General features: G+C 37.1%; 3 protein-coding genes across 3 annotated transcripts; all 3 read left to right on the forward strand.

Annotated features, from left to right (window-relative positions):
- Nucleotides 1-3,536: 3,536 nt before the first annotated feature.
- On the forward strand, nucleotides 3,537-5,918 carry LOC137742876 (uncharacterized). Its single transcript, XM_068482821.1, has 4 exons — nucleotides 3,537-3,661; nucleotides 4,172-4,364; nucleotides 4,799-5,298; nucleotides 5,882-5,918. Exons 1-4 carry the CDS (start codon nucleotides 3,537-3,539, stop codon nucleotides 5,916-5,918), a joined length of 855 nt encoding a protein of 284 aa, XP_068338922.1.
- Nucleotides 5,919-9,618: 3,700 nt separating this feature from the next.
- LOC137742795 (uncharacterized) lies at nucleotides 9,619-11,953 on the forward strand. Its single transcript, XM_068482748.1, has 2 exons — nucleotides 9,619-9,894; nucleotides 11,289-11,953. Exons 1-2 carry the CDS (start codon nucleotides 9,732-9,734, stop codon nucleotides 11,570-11,572), a joined length of 447 nt encoding a protein of 148 aa, XP_068338849.1. The 5' UTR covers nucleotides 9,619-9,731; the 3' UTR covers nucleotides 11,573-11,953.
- Nucleotides 11,954-14,310: 2,357 nt separating this feature from the next.
- Nucleotides 14,311-14,694, forward strand: LOC137742877 (classical arabinogalactan protein 1-like). The gene has a single exon (XM_068482822.1). It carries the CDS (start codon nucleotides 14,311-14,313, stop codon nucleotides 14,692-14,694), a length of 384 nt encoding a protein of 127 aa, XP_068338923.1.
- Nucleotides 14,695-15,133: the final 439 nt, after the last annotated feature.

Below are 15,133 nucleotides of genomic sequence, written 5' to 3' on the forward strand. Positions count from 1 at the left end.
ATGAATTCTTAGAGAAAGGCAGTCTGGGAAAAGCTTTATATGGGATTGAAGGGGTTACTGAACTTGGCTGGGCTACAAGGGTCAAAATTGTGAAAGGACTTGCCCATGCACTTTGTTACTTGCACCATGACTGCACTCCACCAATCGTGCGCCGTGATGTAACCATTAACAATATATTGCTTGAACAGGATTTTGAGCCTTGCATTTCTGATTTTGGGATGGCAAGATTGTTGAGTACTGACTCATCCAATTGGACGCATATTGTTGGTTCATTTGGCTACATGACACCCGGTAATGTAGCAATTCAATACTCTGCATGTTTGGCATTGTTTCATTGATTGAGATATGTTTTGACGCTGCTTGTTTTGTTTTCCTTGATGTGCAGAGCTTGCATTCACTATGCGAGTCACGAATAAGTGTGATGTATACAGCTTTGGAGTGGTGGCACTAGAAGTTACGATGGGAAGGCACCATCGGGATATGCTTGAGTCCTAACTATCAAAATCATCAACGTCAATGAACGAAAATGCAGAGTTGCTTCTTAAAGATTTGTTAGATCAAAGGTTGGACCCTCCAACCATTGCCAAGCCTTGGCAGTGGTGCTTGTGATGAGTTTATCCTTGGCTTGTGTGCATACGCATCTTGGCTCTCGTCTGACAATGCTTTTTGTCTCACAAAAATTATCTGCTCAAACCCTGCGTTCCCCTTCCGAACCATTTGAGATGCTAACCATCAACAAGCTGATGGGGTTACAGATTAAAAAAAATGGAATTATAGCTAGCAGTTAGAAAATTTCTACGTTTAGAAACTTGTGTTTTTTTTTTTTCCTTCTATTAAACATAAGGAGAAACTTCATAAACATGTATTTTGTTTGCTAATTCCTAGAGAGTTTGAAAGATGTCTTCATCAAGTCTCATTCCTCATACTACATAACTCTTTTAATTAAAATAGAGGATTATGCAAGATTAGCTCCTCGGAGTAGGACATGAAAACATCCACCCTAACCCAAGTCCCACTAATTCTCACAAAATGTTCAATGGAGTTAGAACTATCCCCAACAAATTCTCATACCGTGGAATAACATCCACACCATCCATAGCATCCACAACACTCATCTTTCCATTCACGTGTCAGATTTGGTGACTGTAACATGCATCAACCCAATAACCATATGGTCTGAGTCAAGGCCTAGTACGATTATAAACTTATAATTTTATGAATACAAAGTTATATAGAGACACGTTCTTAGTTGTTTCTTCTTCAAAAGCCTAGAAACTCTGCAATTCAAAGTTCCAATTACTACTATACCTAGCAGCATTTCTGCTATTCAATCATAAAATTGATTCCGATTAAGCAAAAAAACAGCTAGCTAGCGAGGATTTGCAGAACTGATCTCAGATGCATATAAAATAGTGTTTAAATAAAGAGTTAGATTATACAAAAACTAATTCCAAAATTGTTAGAAAACAAAAAAATTAAAAGTAAAAAATAAAAAATAACGAAATACGAAAGTATAACAAATTATAAAGTTGGAGGAAAAAATTGACTAACCTCGTAAGTATAAACAAATAGTTGAAAACACAGGGCTAAAATTTGGGCTTTCCCACTCATGGGTTGGAGATAGATTTATGAAGCAATCCTAAATTTGACGTACGAACTACGAAGGCAGGCCGATTCGGCATATGGGTCTGCAGAGAAATGGTGTTCTGACACCAATACTTTCATCTTTCCGTAGGGTGAAGCAACAGTCACAATAGAAGATGTCATGGTTTTGGGGGACTGTTTTAAGCTCTCTGAAAACCAAAGAACTGAAACAATTAGAAGAGAAACTGCTAGCAGAGAAAAAGGAATTTTACAGGGGAGGGTCTAACAAGGCTCACACATGCTTGTGGTTGATGAAGTTCATCAGGGCAAGCATGAATTTGAGCACGAAGCTTTTCTTGTTTATTGGTTGTCAAGGTATGTTTTTCATGATGGTAATGTAATACATAGGCATGTTTTCCCCATTGCAATTCATTTAGCATTGAATCAGCCTTGCTCCCATTGTTCTTGCTAGCATTGACAGAGTTTTGGATTTGTTGAAGAGGAAGATTGTAGCTTTGGACAAATTAAAAATAGGTGGTGTTAATTTAGAACTCACCCTCAAGTCCCCTTCCCGATTAGTTCAGGTTTCAGTATGGGAATAAATCTCTGAACTTTGGCCAAAGTCCAATGTTATAAATTATGCTAGGTCAAGATTGGCTAGATGGGCAGATGTTAATGGTCTAAAAGTACAAAACTTGAGAGTAGTTTTAGACTAAGCTGGGGAATTGTTCATGTGGCGCCCTTATGCAATGGCAATCGATAACTGGCATTTGCCTAAATACTATCCACAAAAGGATTACTTGGTTTTGGTTTGTCCTGACTTGGATGATGAATTACTGTCATTTGTTAGATGTTTGAGGTGTAAGATGTGAGTGTCAAGGAGAATGACTTCTAGTTCTCAACAAACTTGTAGTTCAACTTTGAGTTATCAAGTTGAGAAGATTAAGCGCTTACTTGGCTAAGATTGGGAGTCCTAATAACGTGCAACTATATTCAAGTAACCTTATCATGTTTTGACAAGAGTTCATCACGGAATAGGACTATATCGAAACCCTAATCAATATAGAATATCCGGGTATCAGTTGATAGGCCTGATATCTAGGATGGTTGGCTATATATTAGGAGGTCCCTGCACTCATAGCCCTATCCCTTTTGAGCGAACCCTATTCTAGCTGGATCATTGGCTGCTGAGTGTAGAAGACCTTCTGTCATTCATTGAAGCAATGTCGAGCTCTTCTTCAGGTAAGGCTATTATATTTACGTATGCATGTCATTGTATGTATGTGGTTCTATGCATGCAGTGTGTAAATAACTAACATGAGGGTCCCTGAGCTAGTTGGACTTGGCACTCAAGTCTTAAACAGTACCTTCCACATCGACGTAATCACAATTCTGATATTGCTTGGAAGAATTAAATCAAGGAAATCAAGAATGTAAAGTTGTATCTTCCGTCTAGGCTTTTAGAGGCGGATGTTAGCACAAGGTACTTGAAATGGAGGAAGCAAACAGTTTCAGGTCTCAAAGATGCAAGTGTAGCTGCTATGCCGCAGAAAAAGAAAGCAAAGAGTAGCAATTGGTATTGTTGAGGGCTAGCCACCCCCACCATATAGGATTGTTGGAATTCAAGCTTGCTCTGGTTAGATGAAGCTTAATGGAGAAACTAACAGAAATTTTGGTTTTGGGCTTCATTTCTAAAGGACTTCACCATAAGGGTTTAATTTGATTTTTTACAGCGGGAACTATCTTTCGGCTACTCTATAACTTATATGTCTATAACCACAGTGATCATTTACCCAATTAGGCCTTTTATTTGTGTAGCAAATTGAGCTTAGTTTATTCAAAATAGAGATTGACCATCAAGTTGCTGCTTCTACATAACAATCACAATCTTACTCAATCACTACAAGTGACCATCAAGTTGATTATTCGTCTTCAGCTTGATTTAATCGGCCATGACTGCTTGGCTGCCATGGTTGGATTACAACGAGTTGCATATGAGAGAAGGGAGGTTGGGGTGCAGGTTGCTGTGGATGGAGGGGGTGGGGTGGGGTGGGGTGGGGTGGGGTGGTGAGGTGAGGTAGGAGACGGCGGGTTCAAAATATTTTTTTTATTTTTTTGAATTTTAAAATATTCACTTGGGTCCATATTGATATGTGATGTCCAATCATTATCCATGTGGACGTCATATTATTAGTTAACGGAGGTTCTGATGAAAAAGTTAACAGATGTATGAAAGTGTCTAAGAATTATAACTTTAAGCACCAGACTGAGACCAAAAAACCATCATATAACAAGTATTAAAAACCAAAAAACTTGAAGGTAGTAAATTGAAATTAAACATTTGTTTTTTCTCTTGAGCTTCGGTGATGGAGAAGAATCCATGGTGGAAGAGAGAGAAGAGTCGAGGGTTTGACCAGAAACCCATTTCTCAAAACAGCCTACTTTCTAAAACCCAGTTTCCCAAATTCCTCCATTGATGAACCCCTTTCCAAGCTCCCAACTTTTATATCCTACCTTCCATCCAGTTACGAGCCGAAGAAATGGGGCGTGAAGGTAGAATATCGTGGGTGGACTTGCGGCCATAAAGATTGGAAAACTTGGGTCGATCGCACCATTCTACATGGAAGAAGGCTGGTATACATGAAGCAATCTTTAGTTCGACATACCAAATCAAAAGACAAACCGATTTGGTTTTCGGGTTTGCAGAGAAATGGAGTTGTGAGACAAATACTTTCATTTTTCCATGGGGTGAAGCAACAATCACGTTGGAGGATGTTATGGTTTTAGGAGGGGGGGGGGGTGGGTTTTGGATTTTGGGGGACTCTGTTATATGCCCTCTTGTGAGATCACAACTGAAAGAAATCCATGAGAAACTACTAGCAGAGAAGAGGGCAATGTCCAGTAAGGGAGCGGCAACAACACAATTATGGCAGAAGAAGTTCATGAACAGTAGGAGTGAAATCGAGCATGATGCATTTCTTGTCTTTTGGTTGTGAACCCATGTTTTTGTTGGTAGTCGTTATTATATCCATAACGATGTTTTCTCCATAGCAATTCATTTGGCTAGGGGGACTCGAATTGCCCTTGCACCGGCTGTTCTTGCCAGCATTTATATAGAGATTTGTGTGTGTTGAAAAAGGCAATCGTAGATTCAAACAAACTGGAAATAAGCAGTAATGCTGTTTTAGAGCTCATCATTCGGTCACCATTTCAGTTAGTTCAAGTTTGGGCATGGGAACGATTCTCGGACCTTAGGCCGGAAAACCCAAATCCTCTCAATTATGGTGAGCCAAGAATGGCTAGATGGGATACATCAAATCGTCAAAAAGTTAAGAACTTGAGAAGGGTTTTAGACTCAGCAAGAGAAGAGTTCATGTGGCGGCCTTATGCATTGGATGTCGTTGAGAACTGGCATTGCCTAAATACTATCCTCAAAAGGAAAAGTGGGTTTCGGTTGGACCTGATTCGGATGATGAACTACAGTCATTTGTTTAGATGCTTGAGGGTGAGTGAGCTAGTTGGACTGAATGGTGCTATAGAGCATTACCTTCCCCGTCGGGTAGCTATGCAATTTGGATACGATCAAGACCTTCCTGGTTCTGTTACTCAACTGAAGCACAAGCCAGATACTGCATGGAAGAACTACATCGAGGAAGCCAAGAAGGTAAAAATGTATCTTCCATCTAGGCTTTTCAAGGTGGATGTTAGCTCAAGGTACATGAAGTGAAGCTGCTGTGCCGCAGAAAAAGAAAACAAAGAGTATGAAATTGCTACTGAAGACTAACCACTCTTCGGTTCTTCCTGGTTTTCCTCCCAAACATGAAGGAATGGAAGCTGAAGAACAGATAGATAAAGAAGAAAAACTAAGTCTATCAGAATTCGTGAAATATAGGGACAAGCATAAAAAAAAAATTGGGATTAGACAAAGAAGTGACAGTGAGCAATTATGAGGTCAAGCTCATAATTCGGCTTCTCCAGTTGCAGAAGAAAGTTGTGTTAATATGATGACATCGGATGAGGGAATTGTGACCATCGTCGGCAATGGATGTGCTAGCAATAGCTCTATATATGATAAACAGGTGTGGGAGCTTAAAGCTAGATGTACAACGCTTGAAAGTATGGTCAGGGAGTTAAAATTAAGTAGATTCATTTGAGGCAACTTTCGGCAAAGCTTCTGAAACAAGACTTTTTTTAGTTGGTATGTCCAGAACCTAGCTTTTATTACTGTGCTTTTGCTTAGTGATGAACACATTTCTTTCTCTTCATACATTTGACTTGATTTTTGTTTTGCTTGCAGTCTGAATCTGGATTCTGTTAGTTTGTTAGCTGAATGAGAAGGTCGAACATATAAATTACCTTCATTTTTTTAACAATGCAGCCATTTTTAAGTGGTAAAGAACACTCTTAAGAATTTGAATCACTGATCACAAGCTAACAGACTTGCAATATTCGTTTTATTTACAAGTCCATTTAAAAAGATTTTTCTTCTTTCTAGCACTATTATGTAGAAACCTTGGATCAAAGGCTTGAGAGATCTTTGGCCTCTCAACCAAGCGGCACCCAAGGCTAGCGTCCTAACCTGTTTCATAATTTGTTTGGGAATGTGTTTGGGGCTGCTTCTCGGTTTGCATTTTGAATCAAAATTTCAACATGCTTCTAGTAAAAGCATTTTTACCGAAAGCGTTTCTGAGCATAAATACTTGGCTCCAAAAAGACCCAACTCAAATAGATCATTTGGCAGAAATATGTACAACTGTCCTTCCCAAAAAGATTATTTAGAGGAGAAATATGGTTATCCGGTTTTCTTTTGGATTGGATGCTCAAATTCTAACTTGTTTCATTTCCATAGAGGAAGATATCGACCGGACAAACGCGAATGTTGGGTTTTGTTTTATTTTGGTATGAAAAAACATAAATTTGGCCAATTTGGACTGCTTATGGGTTTGGTTTTCTATTAGAAGTTGACCTTAAGCACTTCGGTTAAAAGCGCTTATGAACGAAAGTAATTCTTATAAATGTCATTCCAAATAGGCCCTACTCAATTTGAAAATAACTAATGCTATTGAAAATACAAATGTCATAGAAAAATATCAAATAATTGAAAATAACTGGAAATTTCTATTTTGATCGGTCAAACTTTATAAATCAACAAGTGCTACAAATAGATGATTCGAATCATTAAAATACAATTTTTGCCCAAAAATAATCATTAAAAAAAAAAACAATGAAGAGTGTGGTCCGTAGAAATTGTCCCTCAAATGGAAATATTTGATGGATCGATCTCTTAAATAATAATTGATTTACCATGACATTTCAAATAAGGAAGAAAGTTCTTTTGTTGAAGAGGATAAGGAGGAAAGTTCTCATTTCCTACTAATGTGTCATTTCATTGTATAAATATTATAAATGGAATCATTTATTTTCATATAAATTTATTTTTCGAAAAAATTAATTTGATTTGAAGACATTCATATAATTTTAAGAAAATGATGACTTAAGCGGTATTCGAATACTCCCAAACAACCGAAGACCGAACAGAGAACTAAACCACACCGCTCTGGCGAACGGACATGTAAGAAGCACATGAGCTGCAGATTCCTCCTCCCCTTGGCACACCCCACACGCCACCTCCACTCCCACACCTTTCTTGTGGAGATTGACTTTGTTTGGAAGAATATCATGGCACACCCTCTAGGTGAAATTCTTTAACTTAGGGAGGAATGTTAGCCTTCCAAAGCCTCGCATACGCACTGGCAGTGGTAGAGGAGGATGCACTGGCAATTAAAATGATGACTTATTCTAAGGATGCTATTTGTCAATATACATGTGGATATCTAAATCATTATGATACGTTATGATGATTAAACTATCTCCATTAAATGATTTAAATAATAATAATCTTTAAATAGTAATAAACATAAGGGAAATTTTATTTATTCATATAACCTCTTTCTACACCTAACTTAAATTTTAATTGTGAATTGTTTTTTTAGTTTACCCTTTTGCATAATTACCACCAAATACGAGATGAAATTAACAATAAAACCAAAATTTATCAATAAACCCACATCCCAAATAATCAAATTCTATTATCACGCAATGTTTATCCTACTTTCATCACGCAATTAATCAACATTTATCTGAGCCATTTATTCTCAAGAAATCATCATTATGTGTTGTCTGCACTAAAAATAGCAATAACATCTTTTAGAAAAATCGAAAATCACGAACCATAAAAGTCTTCATAAACTAAACATCCGGAACTTTCCAAGCATATAAAGCACAATATCTATTTCATCTTGAGGAAGTACAGCTTAAATGCCGCGGTGAGGAAAGGAGATGTCAAGTATCCTCTTTGTCCGGTGATGAGACCCCACCGTCGATTCGTAGAAGCATTGATCATACGTTGTGAATAATATTCCACGAGTTCTTATTCTTCAAATTGATGCACCAATATCTACTTTGGCTAATGTAAACTATTTAAGGGAAAGGTAATAAATACAAGTTAGATATCGATATATGAAAACAACGTAGTCAACGAGATAGAGATTTAATCTATGCTCAAAATCTGGTTCGCAGGATCTCAAAGTGGTACATGAGGAGGAAGACAAGATAAAATGGAAGAAACAAGCTTACACTACGTTATAATAGATATTGGCCGTAAGTGATCAAACTGCAATGGTCACAAATTAAACTTTTACGATATCTGCCATTAAGCTTTACTACGAGTCTAATGCTAAAATTAAAATCAAATTACAGTTGTTGGAAGCATCGATTCTAGCGGGATCACCATGCTTGAAGAGGTCCAGAAAAATGTAGATAGAAAGGGTCTCAAGGTATGATATTATGGTAGACTAGTTCTGTTTGATATAGTTCACATTTTTGTTTGATCTGTCAGCTTTTAATAGCAAACCCCCGAAGTGAGGTGATCAAGAAGCTCGTGCAGTCCAAGTTCACCAAGAAAATTGGTAAGGAATGGATGTAAAGATAAATAAATAAATAAATATATATATATATATATATATATATATATATAGAAATTAAAATTGGATGGAGAAAGAGGTTCAACTAAAATTTCTCTAAACATAATGAAACTATTATTATTAAATATTGTACGATGATTTTTCCTTTTCGATGGGAATGAGGATATTTAGGGTAATCACACTCTTTTTCCCTTGTTCATGTTTGTTATTTAATTTTTTCAAATTCCACGTTAAAATAAATTGTGTTACAAGCTAACTAATACAGGTGAAATTGTCATTTAGTACTACAATTTGGTAGTATTCATTTTCATTTGTAAAAGTATGAGGTTTTAGATTTGATTCTCGCCAAAGGCGAATTGAAACCACATTATTGCTAGTTTATTGTGAGAGTAAGTCCACCCCTCCTTCTTAAAAAAAATAAAATAAAAATGTGATATTTTTTTTAGTACGAAATTGAGATGTAGCTTCAATAATGTGTAGCATTCAATGACTATAAATATTGTAGAACTATTATATATTCTATGCTTATTTTTAGTTACGCTCTCTATAACTTTATTTTGATCTTACTTTGCTTCTTGTAACTTAAAAGTCATCATTTTACTTCTTAAAACTCAAATTTGTTTCAATTTGACTTGTGAACGCTCTCTTTTCGCTGAAACTTATAGGTCATCTTCTGAAACATATGTGGGACCCAACATCTAATAAGACTAAACACTAAACAAAGGGGGTACAAAAAATGAATAATAATTGATATAATGAGTAATGACAGTGGAAAAAAAATCATCTTGATATCTTTTATGTGGGAGCAAATCCTCTCTAGATCTACATTAGAGCCCAAGAATCAAATAATCTTGACCTTTAAAATTTGACATTACGGTAAAAAATTATTATAGCTTTCAAGAGTTTTCCATCTTTAACCCGGATCAAATTTTAAAACCAGATTTATTTGATCCTTGAGCTCCGGATGGATGGATCCGGAGAGGATTGCTTCCCTTTTATGTATACTTTGGCACGCTACCGACACTAAAGGCTAAACAAAGCAAAAGGAACAGTAGGTCCCGTAACCGTAGACTCACACTTTTGCTTTGCCTGTTAATATTTCGAAGAAACAGTGAGTTGTGGGCGTTTGGAATTAGAACCCGACAGAGCAGAGATAGCAGAGCCATGGAAGCGCAGACGAAGAAGGAGCTGACGGTGGCGGTGGGGTTTGTTATCTTCACAGTCTTGATTTCCGGCGTCGGAGCCTGGACCGGTGAAATCCACGGCAGAGTTGTTTGCGATGTCTGTGGCGACTCAGCCGTCGGACCCGAAGATCATGTTCTAGAAGGTCATCTTCTGTCTCTCTTTGCTCAACCCACCCAATACCCATTTATTTATTTGTTAGCTGTGAAAATTCTGAGCCGGGTTTTTATCTTTGGCTTGTTAATTTTTAGTTTTTGATCATTTCTCGTTCATCTGTTCGAGTAACTGGGCTGTAATTTTTATGGGTTGGTGATGATCATAAGCGTTGTGCATTTTTTCCATTGATGTTTTTCGGATGTGGTTTGCGAGCATGTTTAAGAGCGTAATTAGATTGTATTGACATGATTTTTGTGAGACTGAGAAAAATTGAAGATATCTCTGGTTATATTATGTTGCCTACTCTGAGTTTGTGTAATTGTATTGTTCTGCATTGGTTTTTGTTTGTAATGGTTTAGTTTGAGCGATATGATTAACGGGTTTGGAATACTTTTCGCTTCATAGATATGAAGATGTATTAGAATTTCTGGTTTTCGCCTAGTCCTTAGAACAATAGCAAATCTTTGGAAGTTAACTTATAGGTTTTGTATTGACAAAACCCGGGTATTGACCTCTTACGTTAAAGGTCACACAGCTAGAGCAATGATTTTATGTCATAGTACTGCACAAAGTCTTCTCATATTCCGATTTGAATTCGTCGCCTAATGGCATGTTTGGTTGTTAGTAATGGGAATGAAAGGGATGATATCATTCTTATTCCTGACATATCATGCGTTTACTAACATACAAAGAATGAAAAGTAGGTGGATCACACGATGAAAAGTAGGTCTTATATCATTCCAGAATCACTCTTGTACCATTCTTATACTTGAACAATTTGATTTCTATGCGTTTGTACTTCATCAAGAATGCCTTGTGATAATCAAGAAGTGGTGATCATGTACATTAAATGCATGAAAATGCCTAGAAATAAAAACTTGCATTTAACATTTGCTACATAGGAAAACAAAATTGTGTTTCTCTTTTCCATAACTACGATTTCATCATGTTCATGCATACATTTACACTTGATCTGGAGGTTGATCTAGTTGGATCAAGTTCGACCCTGTAAAGCATTAGGACATCCTCACTAACACAATGTACAAGTTGGTATTTGTTTTTCATGACTTTGATACGGTTTAGGATTTTAGAAACTTATAATATATAAACCATGAAAACAAAATGTAGTTTATTTGTCCCTATGTGCTTTTCTAAAACCTCTTCATTGGTGATTACGTCTATTAGATTTTGTGTCCACCTGATACATGATACTATGATAAGTCCACATCCATGCGATCTTCTGGTGACTTTGATCATTTGAAGCTGGTAATGAAAGTTAAAATGGTATAGTGGGTGTTTAAGCTTTTAACCGCTATCTAGGGTGCATTTACAATGTAGAAGGGAGAAATTAATGGTTCTGAGCTTTGATTCATTATAATGCAGGTGCTGAGGTAGCTGTACTATGCATTACGAAATCAGGTGAAGTTCTAAATTACCAGGCATTCACGAATGATAAGGGGGTATATACAGTGGCGGAGACAATGCCCGAGAGTGACAGGTGGGATGCATGCCTGGCACGACCTATCAGCAGCTTCCATGAGCACTGCACCCATCTTGGGGGTGGTAGCTCAGGCGTAAAGTTCACTTATAATCACCCATCTGGCTATTCTCACACCGTTAGAACTTTCGTCTATCGACCAGCAAGCGTACCAGCATACTGCATTTGAGAACTCTAGATCGACGTACATCTTTATTCCGCGGTTGCAGTACGAACTTTGCTTCAACTGAAAGGAAGGGGAGAAGAGATTATGTAGTCGTCGTAGAATGTGTTTATTACAGGGCTTGTAGTTGCTGCTAAACATCGTTCTTGTTAGTATAAAATCCCAATCCTTGATTGGTAGCTTGGAAATGCGCTTAGCTGTTGGAAAGCAGGTTTCACCTATCCGAGCTAAGCATCCGATGCGTCGTGGTACTCTAAGCATCCGACGCGTCGTGGTACTCTCGTAGGAACTCCGATCGATTGTAACAGATTTCGTGTTCATCAAGTCATCACCCAGAAGCAATTTTCTGGAGATTTAGACCGGAATACAAAAAGTACATATAAAAAATGCAATTTTTGCCCCTAATTATACCTCACCGTTGCATTCATTGGCATTTTGGACTGTCTTGGCTTAAGCCCTACACATTTATTCGTTTAAATGTCTTTGTTTGGGCCAAACCTTCAATCATTAGGCCCAAACCCGCCCATGAGGGCCGGGCTACTCGACCTTGATGGATCAAATCTGGGTGATTTTGTCCTGTACAACCAAAATTTTAGATTTTTCTTCCCTACTCTGGCATTAACATTTTTATATCACATGATATGACAACTGATGTGTTATCATCACGTAATAAATAATTTTGTTTCATTAAATTAGATGTTGATTAAGTGCATCACATAATACGTTATTAAATGCAGTACAAAAATATTTGAATGAATCATTAAATCAAATTCATTGATGAATGGATCCAACTAAATCCTATAACTAAAAGAATCGAATTTATTTCTTAATATATAAATTAAAAGTAATATTTGTAGAAGACAAATGGGCTATCTTCCAATTTTTCAATTCTGCACTTCGGGTGTGTATTGTATTAAAATTTATATAGATTTTGCAAGCGTTTTTTTTTTTTTTTTTTTAATTTTTTTTATGTGATAGACTTTTGTAGATTTCATAAATTTTTGTTGACTAATAAAAAATCCATGAAATTTACAAACTTTTTAATGATAGATTTCTACAAATTTTATGGAGTTTAACGATAGATTTTGACCCAAAAAAAAAAAAAAAAACAACGATAGAGTTTAAAAGGAATTTAACTGACTTTATAATAATTATACCTTCTTTTTTTTTCTTTTTTTTTTTTTAACTCAGACCAATTAAGAGTAGGCAAGGCTACCCCGTATGTAATTTTACTTTTTCTGCTATAACAAAAATTGTTACACATGTGAAAGAATTCTTAACTCATGAACATTATTATTTTTAATTCTGAATTATTGTAAATCGTGTGTTTCGAATGTGGTGTTTGGGTGGTGGAAATGTGGTGTTTCGAATGTGGAGTAAAGGTGGCGATCATGATGATGGCAGTGTTAGTAATGGTAATGGGTGGGGGTGATGGCAGTAAAGTGGGCGTAGAAGGTTTGTGATGGCAGTAAGGTGGCCGTAGAAGGTTTATGGTGATGATGACAGTGATAAGGGGTGGTAGTAGAGGTAGTGGGGGTGGCATGCAAGGTAATGTGGTCGTACTATAGGTGGGATCATGATAGGCGTGTCAATGGCGGCAGAAAGATTGTAATGATAAGTATGACAAAATGATGGTAGAAGAAGTGATATGATAGTGGTGGTGGTGGCAACAATAGTGATGATGGTGACAAAATGATGGTAGAAGAACTGATATGATAGTGGTGGTGGTGGCAACAATAGTGATGATGGTGGCAACGATAGAGGCAATGTCGGCAATAGGATGACGAGGATGGTCATGGTTAGGTGGTGGTGTGGTGGTGTGGTGGTGTGGCGGAAGTGGAAAGAGTGATCTTCGTTGCATCATTGTGGATGGTAGAGTATAAAAGTTTTTGAAAGTCCATCAAAATCTTAAGAAAAGAGGTTGGATTTGTTATGATGAACATATAACATAAAAATCTTCAACATCTATGAAAGTTTATGACTTTTTAAAATCTTTTTAAATTAACGAACTTTTGAATATAACTGAAGTTTTTAGACTTGTAGAAAGTCATAATTGAAGACTACAAGACTTATATAAATTTTTTAGAAATTATTCAATACACAGTAATTTTTATTAGCTCTATAAAAACATATATTAAAGAGAATTTTCACGAAAAGTTTCTGATACTGTTCATTTTAACGAAAAACTATATTTTTACACTAAAAAATCAATCATGGTACTATTCATTTTACCCTTTATTTTGTCCTTATCGTTAAAACTCAAAATTTTTAAAATTTTTTATATTAGTCTTCCGTATATTAAGGACAGATGAATTTAAAAGTCACCCCTTAAATTGGAAGAGGCGCCGCGTTTGCTTTTAAAATTGAAATTGCAATGTGTACAGCCAGAAAAGAACAAAGCGAACCTGCCAGATAACCTACAATCTCCACCGTAGGAAAACTACCCGTTATAACCTAAAGTACCCATCCAACGGTCAAAATTCCAGCCCGATAAAACAAACCGCGTTTCTGCTCTGAGTTTGGTAACACGTTTCCCAACCCCACCATCCAACTTTCACAGCCAGAAAATCTCACCGTCCAACGGTACTCTAAAGCCACGTGTCCTCCGCCCCCCCTATATAAACTCCCCACCCTTCTCCTGAAACGCATCATTCATTCAGTCGCCTCTCAATCCCTCACTTAATTCCTCTCTTCCTCTCTCTCTAAAATCTTTGTTTGAGCTCTCTCATTCTCTCTCTCTTCAAATGGCTCGATTCAGCTGCGTCGTTTTGGTGCTAATGGTTTCTCTCTTGCTGGCCTCGACCTGGGCGCAATCCCCTGCATCGTCACCAGCCAAGTCTCCTGCACTTTCTCCCAAAAAATCTCCCACCGCCCCTTCTCCTTCGAGCACTCCACCTACTGCCGCCGCTCCTTCTCCATCGAGCACTTCACCATCCGCTTCTCCTTCGACATCTCCCGTCGCCGACTCTCCACCTTATCCCCAATCGTCCTCTCCGACTACTTCTCCATCTTCAGTTTCTAGATCTCCCTCCGAGGCTCCCGCTCCTGCTAACGGTGCTGTTTTGAACAGGCTTTCTGCCTCCGCGTCTGTGGCCGCTGGGATCTTCGTTGCTGTATTGGTTATGTAGAGTTGGGGTGTTTATGGACTTTTGAATTTCCATTTATTGTTGTATTAAATTCTTTTATTAATTTAAATTTGTAGCAGTGTTATATGAGAATATAAAGAGACATTATTTTTCGATTATTATTTCAATATGTGTCGTCACCAAATTAGCCTTGCATTCATCCAAGAACCTCTGTTATTGGAATTCAGACACGACAATGCTTTTGAGATGGTTGAAAACGTTTTCAAACGATAAAAAATACTTTTGAAAACAATAACTCAAAGGTAGAGTACCTATGTTTTGACATAATTCACATTACAACGAAAGTATAAGCATCCATTGCTGAATCCAATCAAATTTGTCAGTAAAGCAACATGAGACCGTAGCAACTTTTTCTTTTGTCTTTCCTTTTAATTCTTTTGATGTTCCTAATATTGTTTCCCAACTCCTCAACTAAAATTTT

The sequence above is a fragment of the Pyrus communis genome, chromosome 8, assembly GCF_963583255.1.
Source record: "Pyrus communis chromosome 8, drPyrComm1.1, whole genome shotgun sequence".
Lineage (NCBI taxonomy): Eukaryota > Viridiplantae > Streptophyta > Magnoliopsida > Rosales > Rosaceae > Pyrus > Pyrus communis.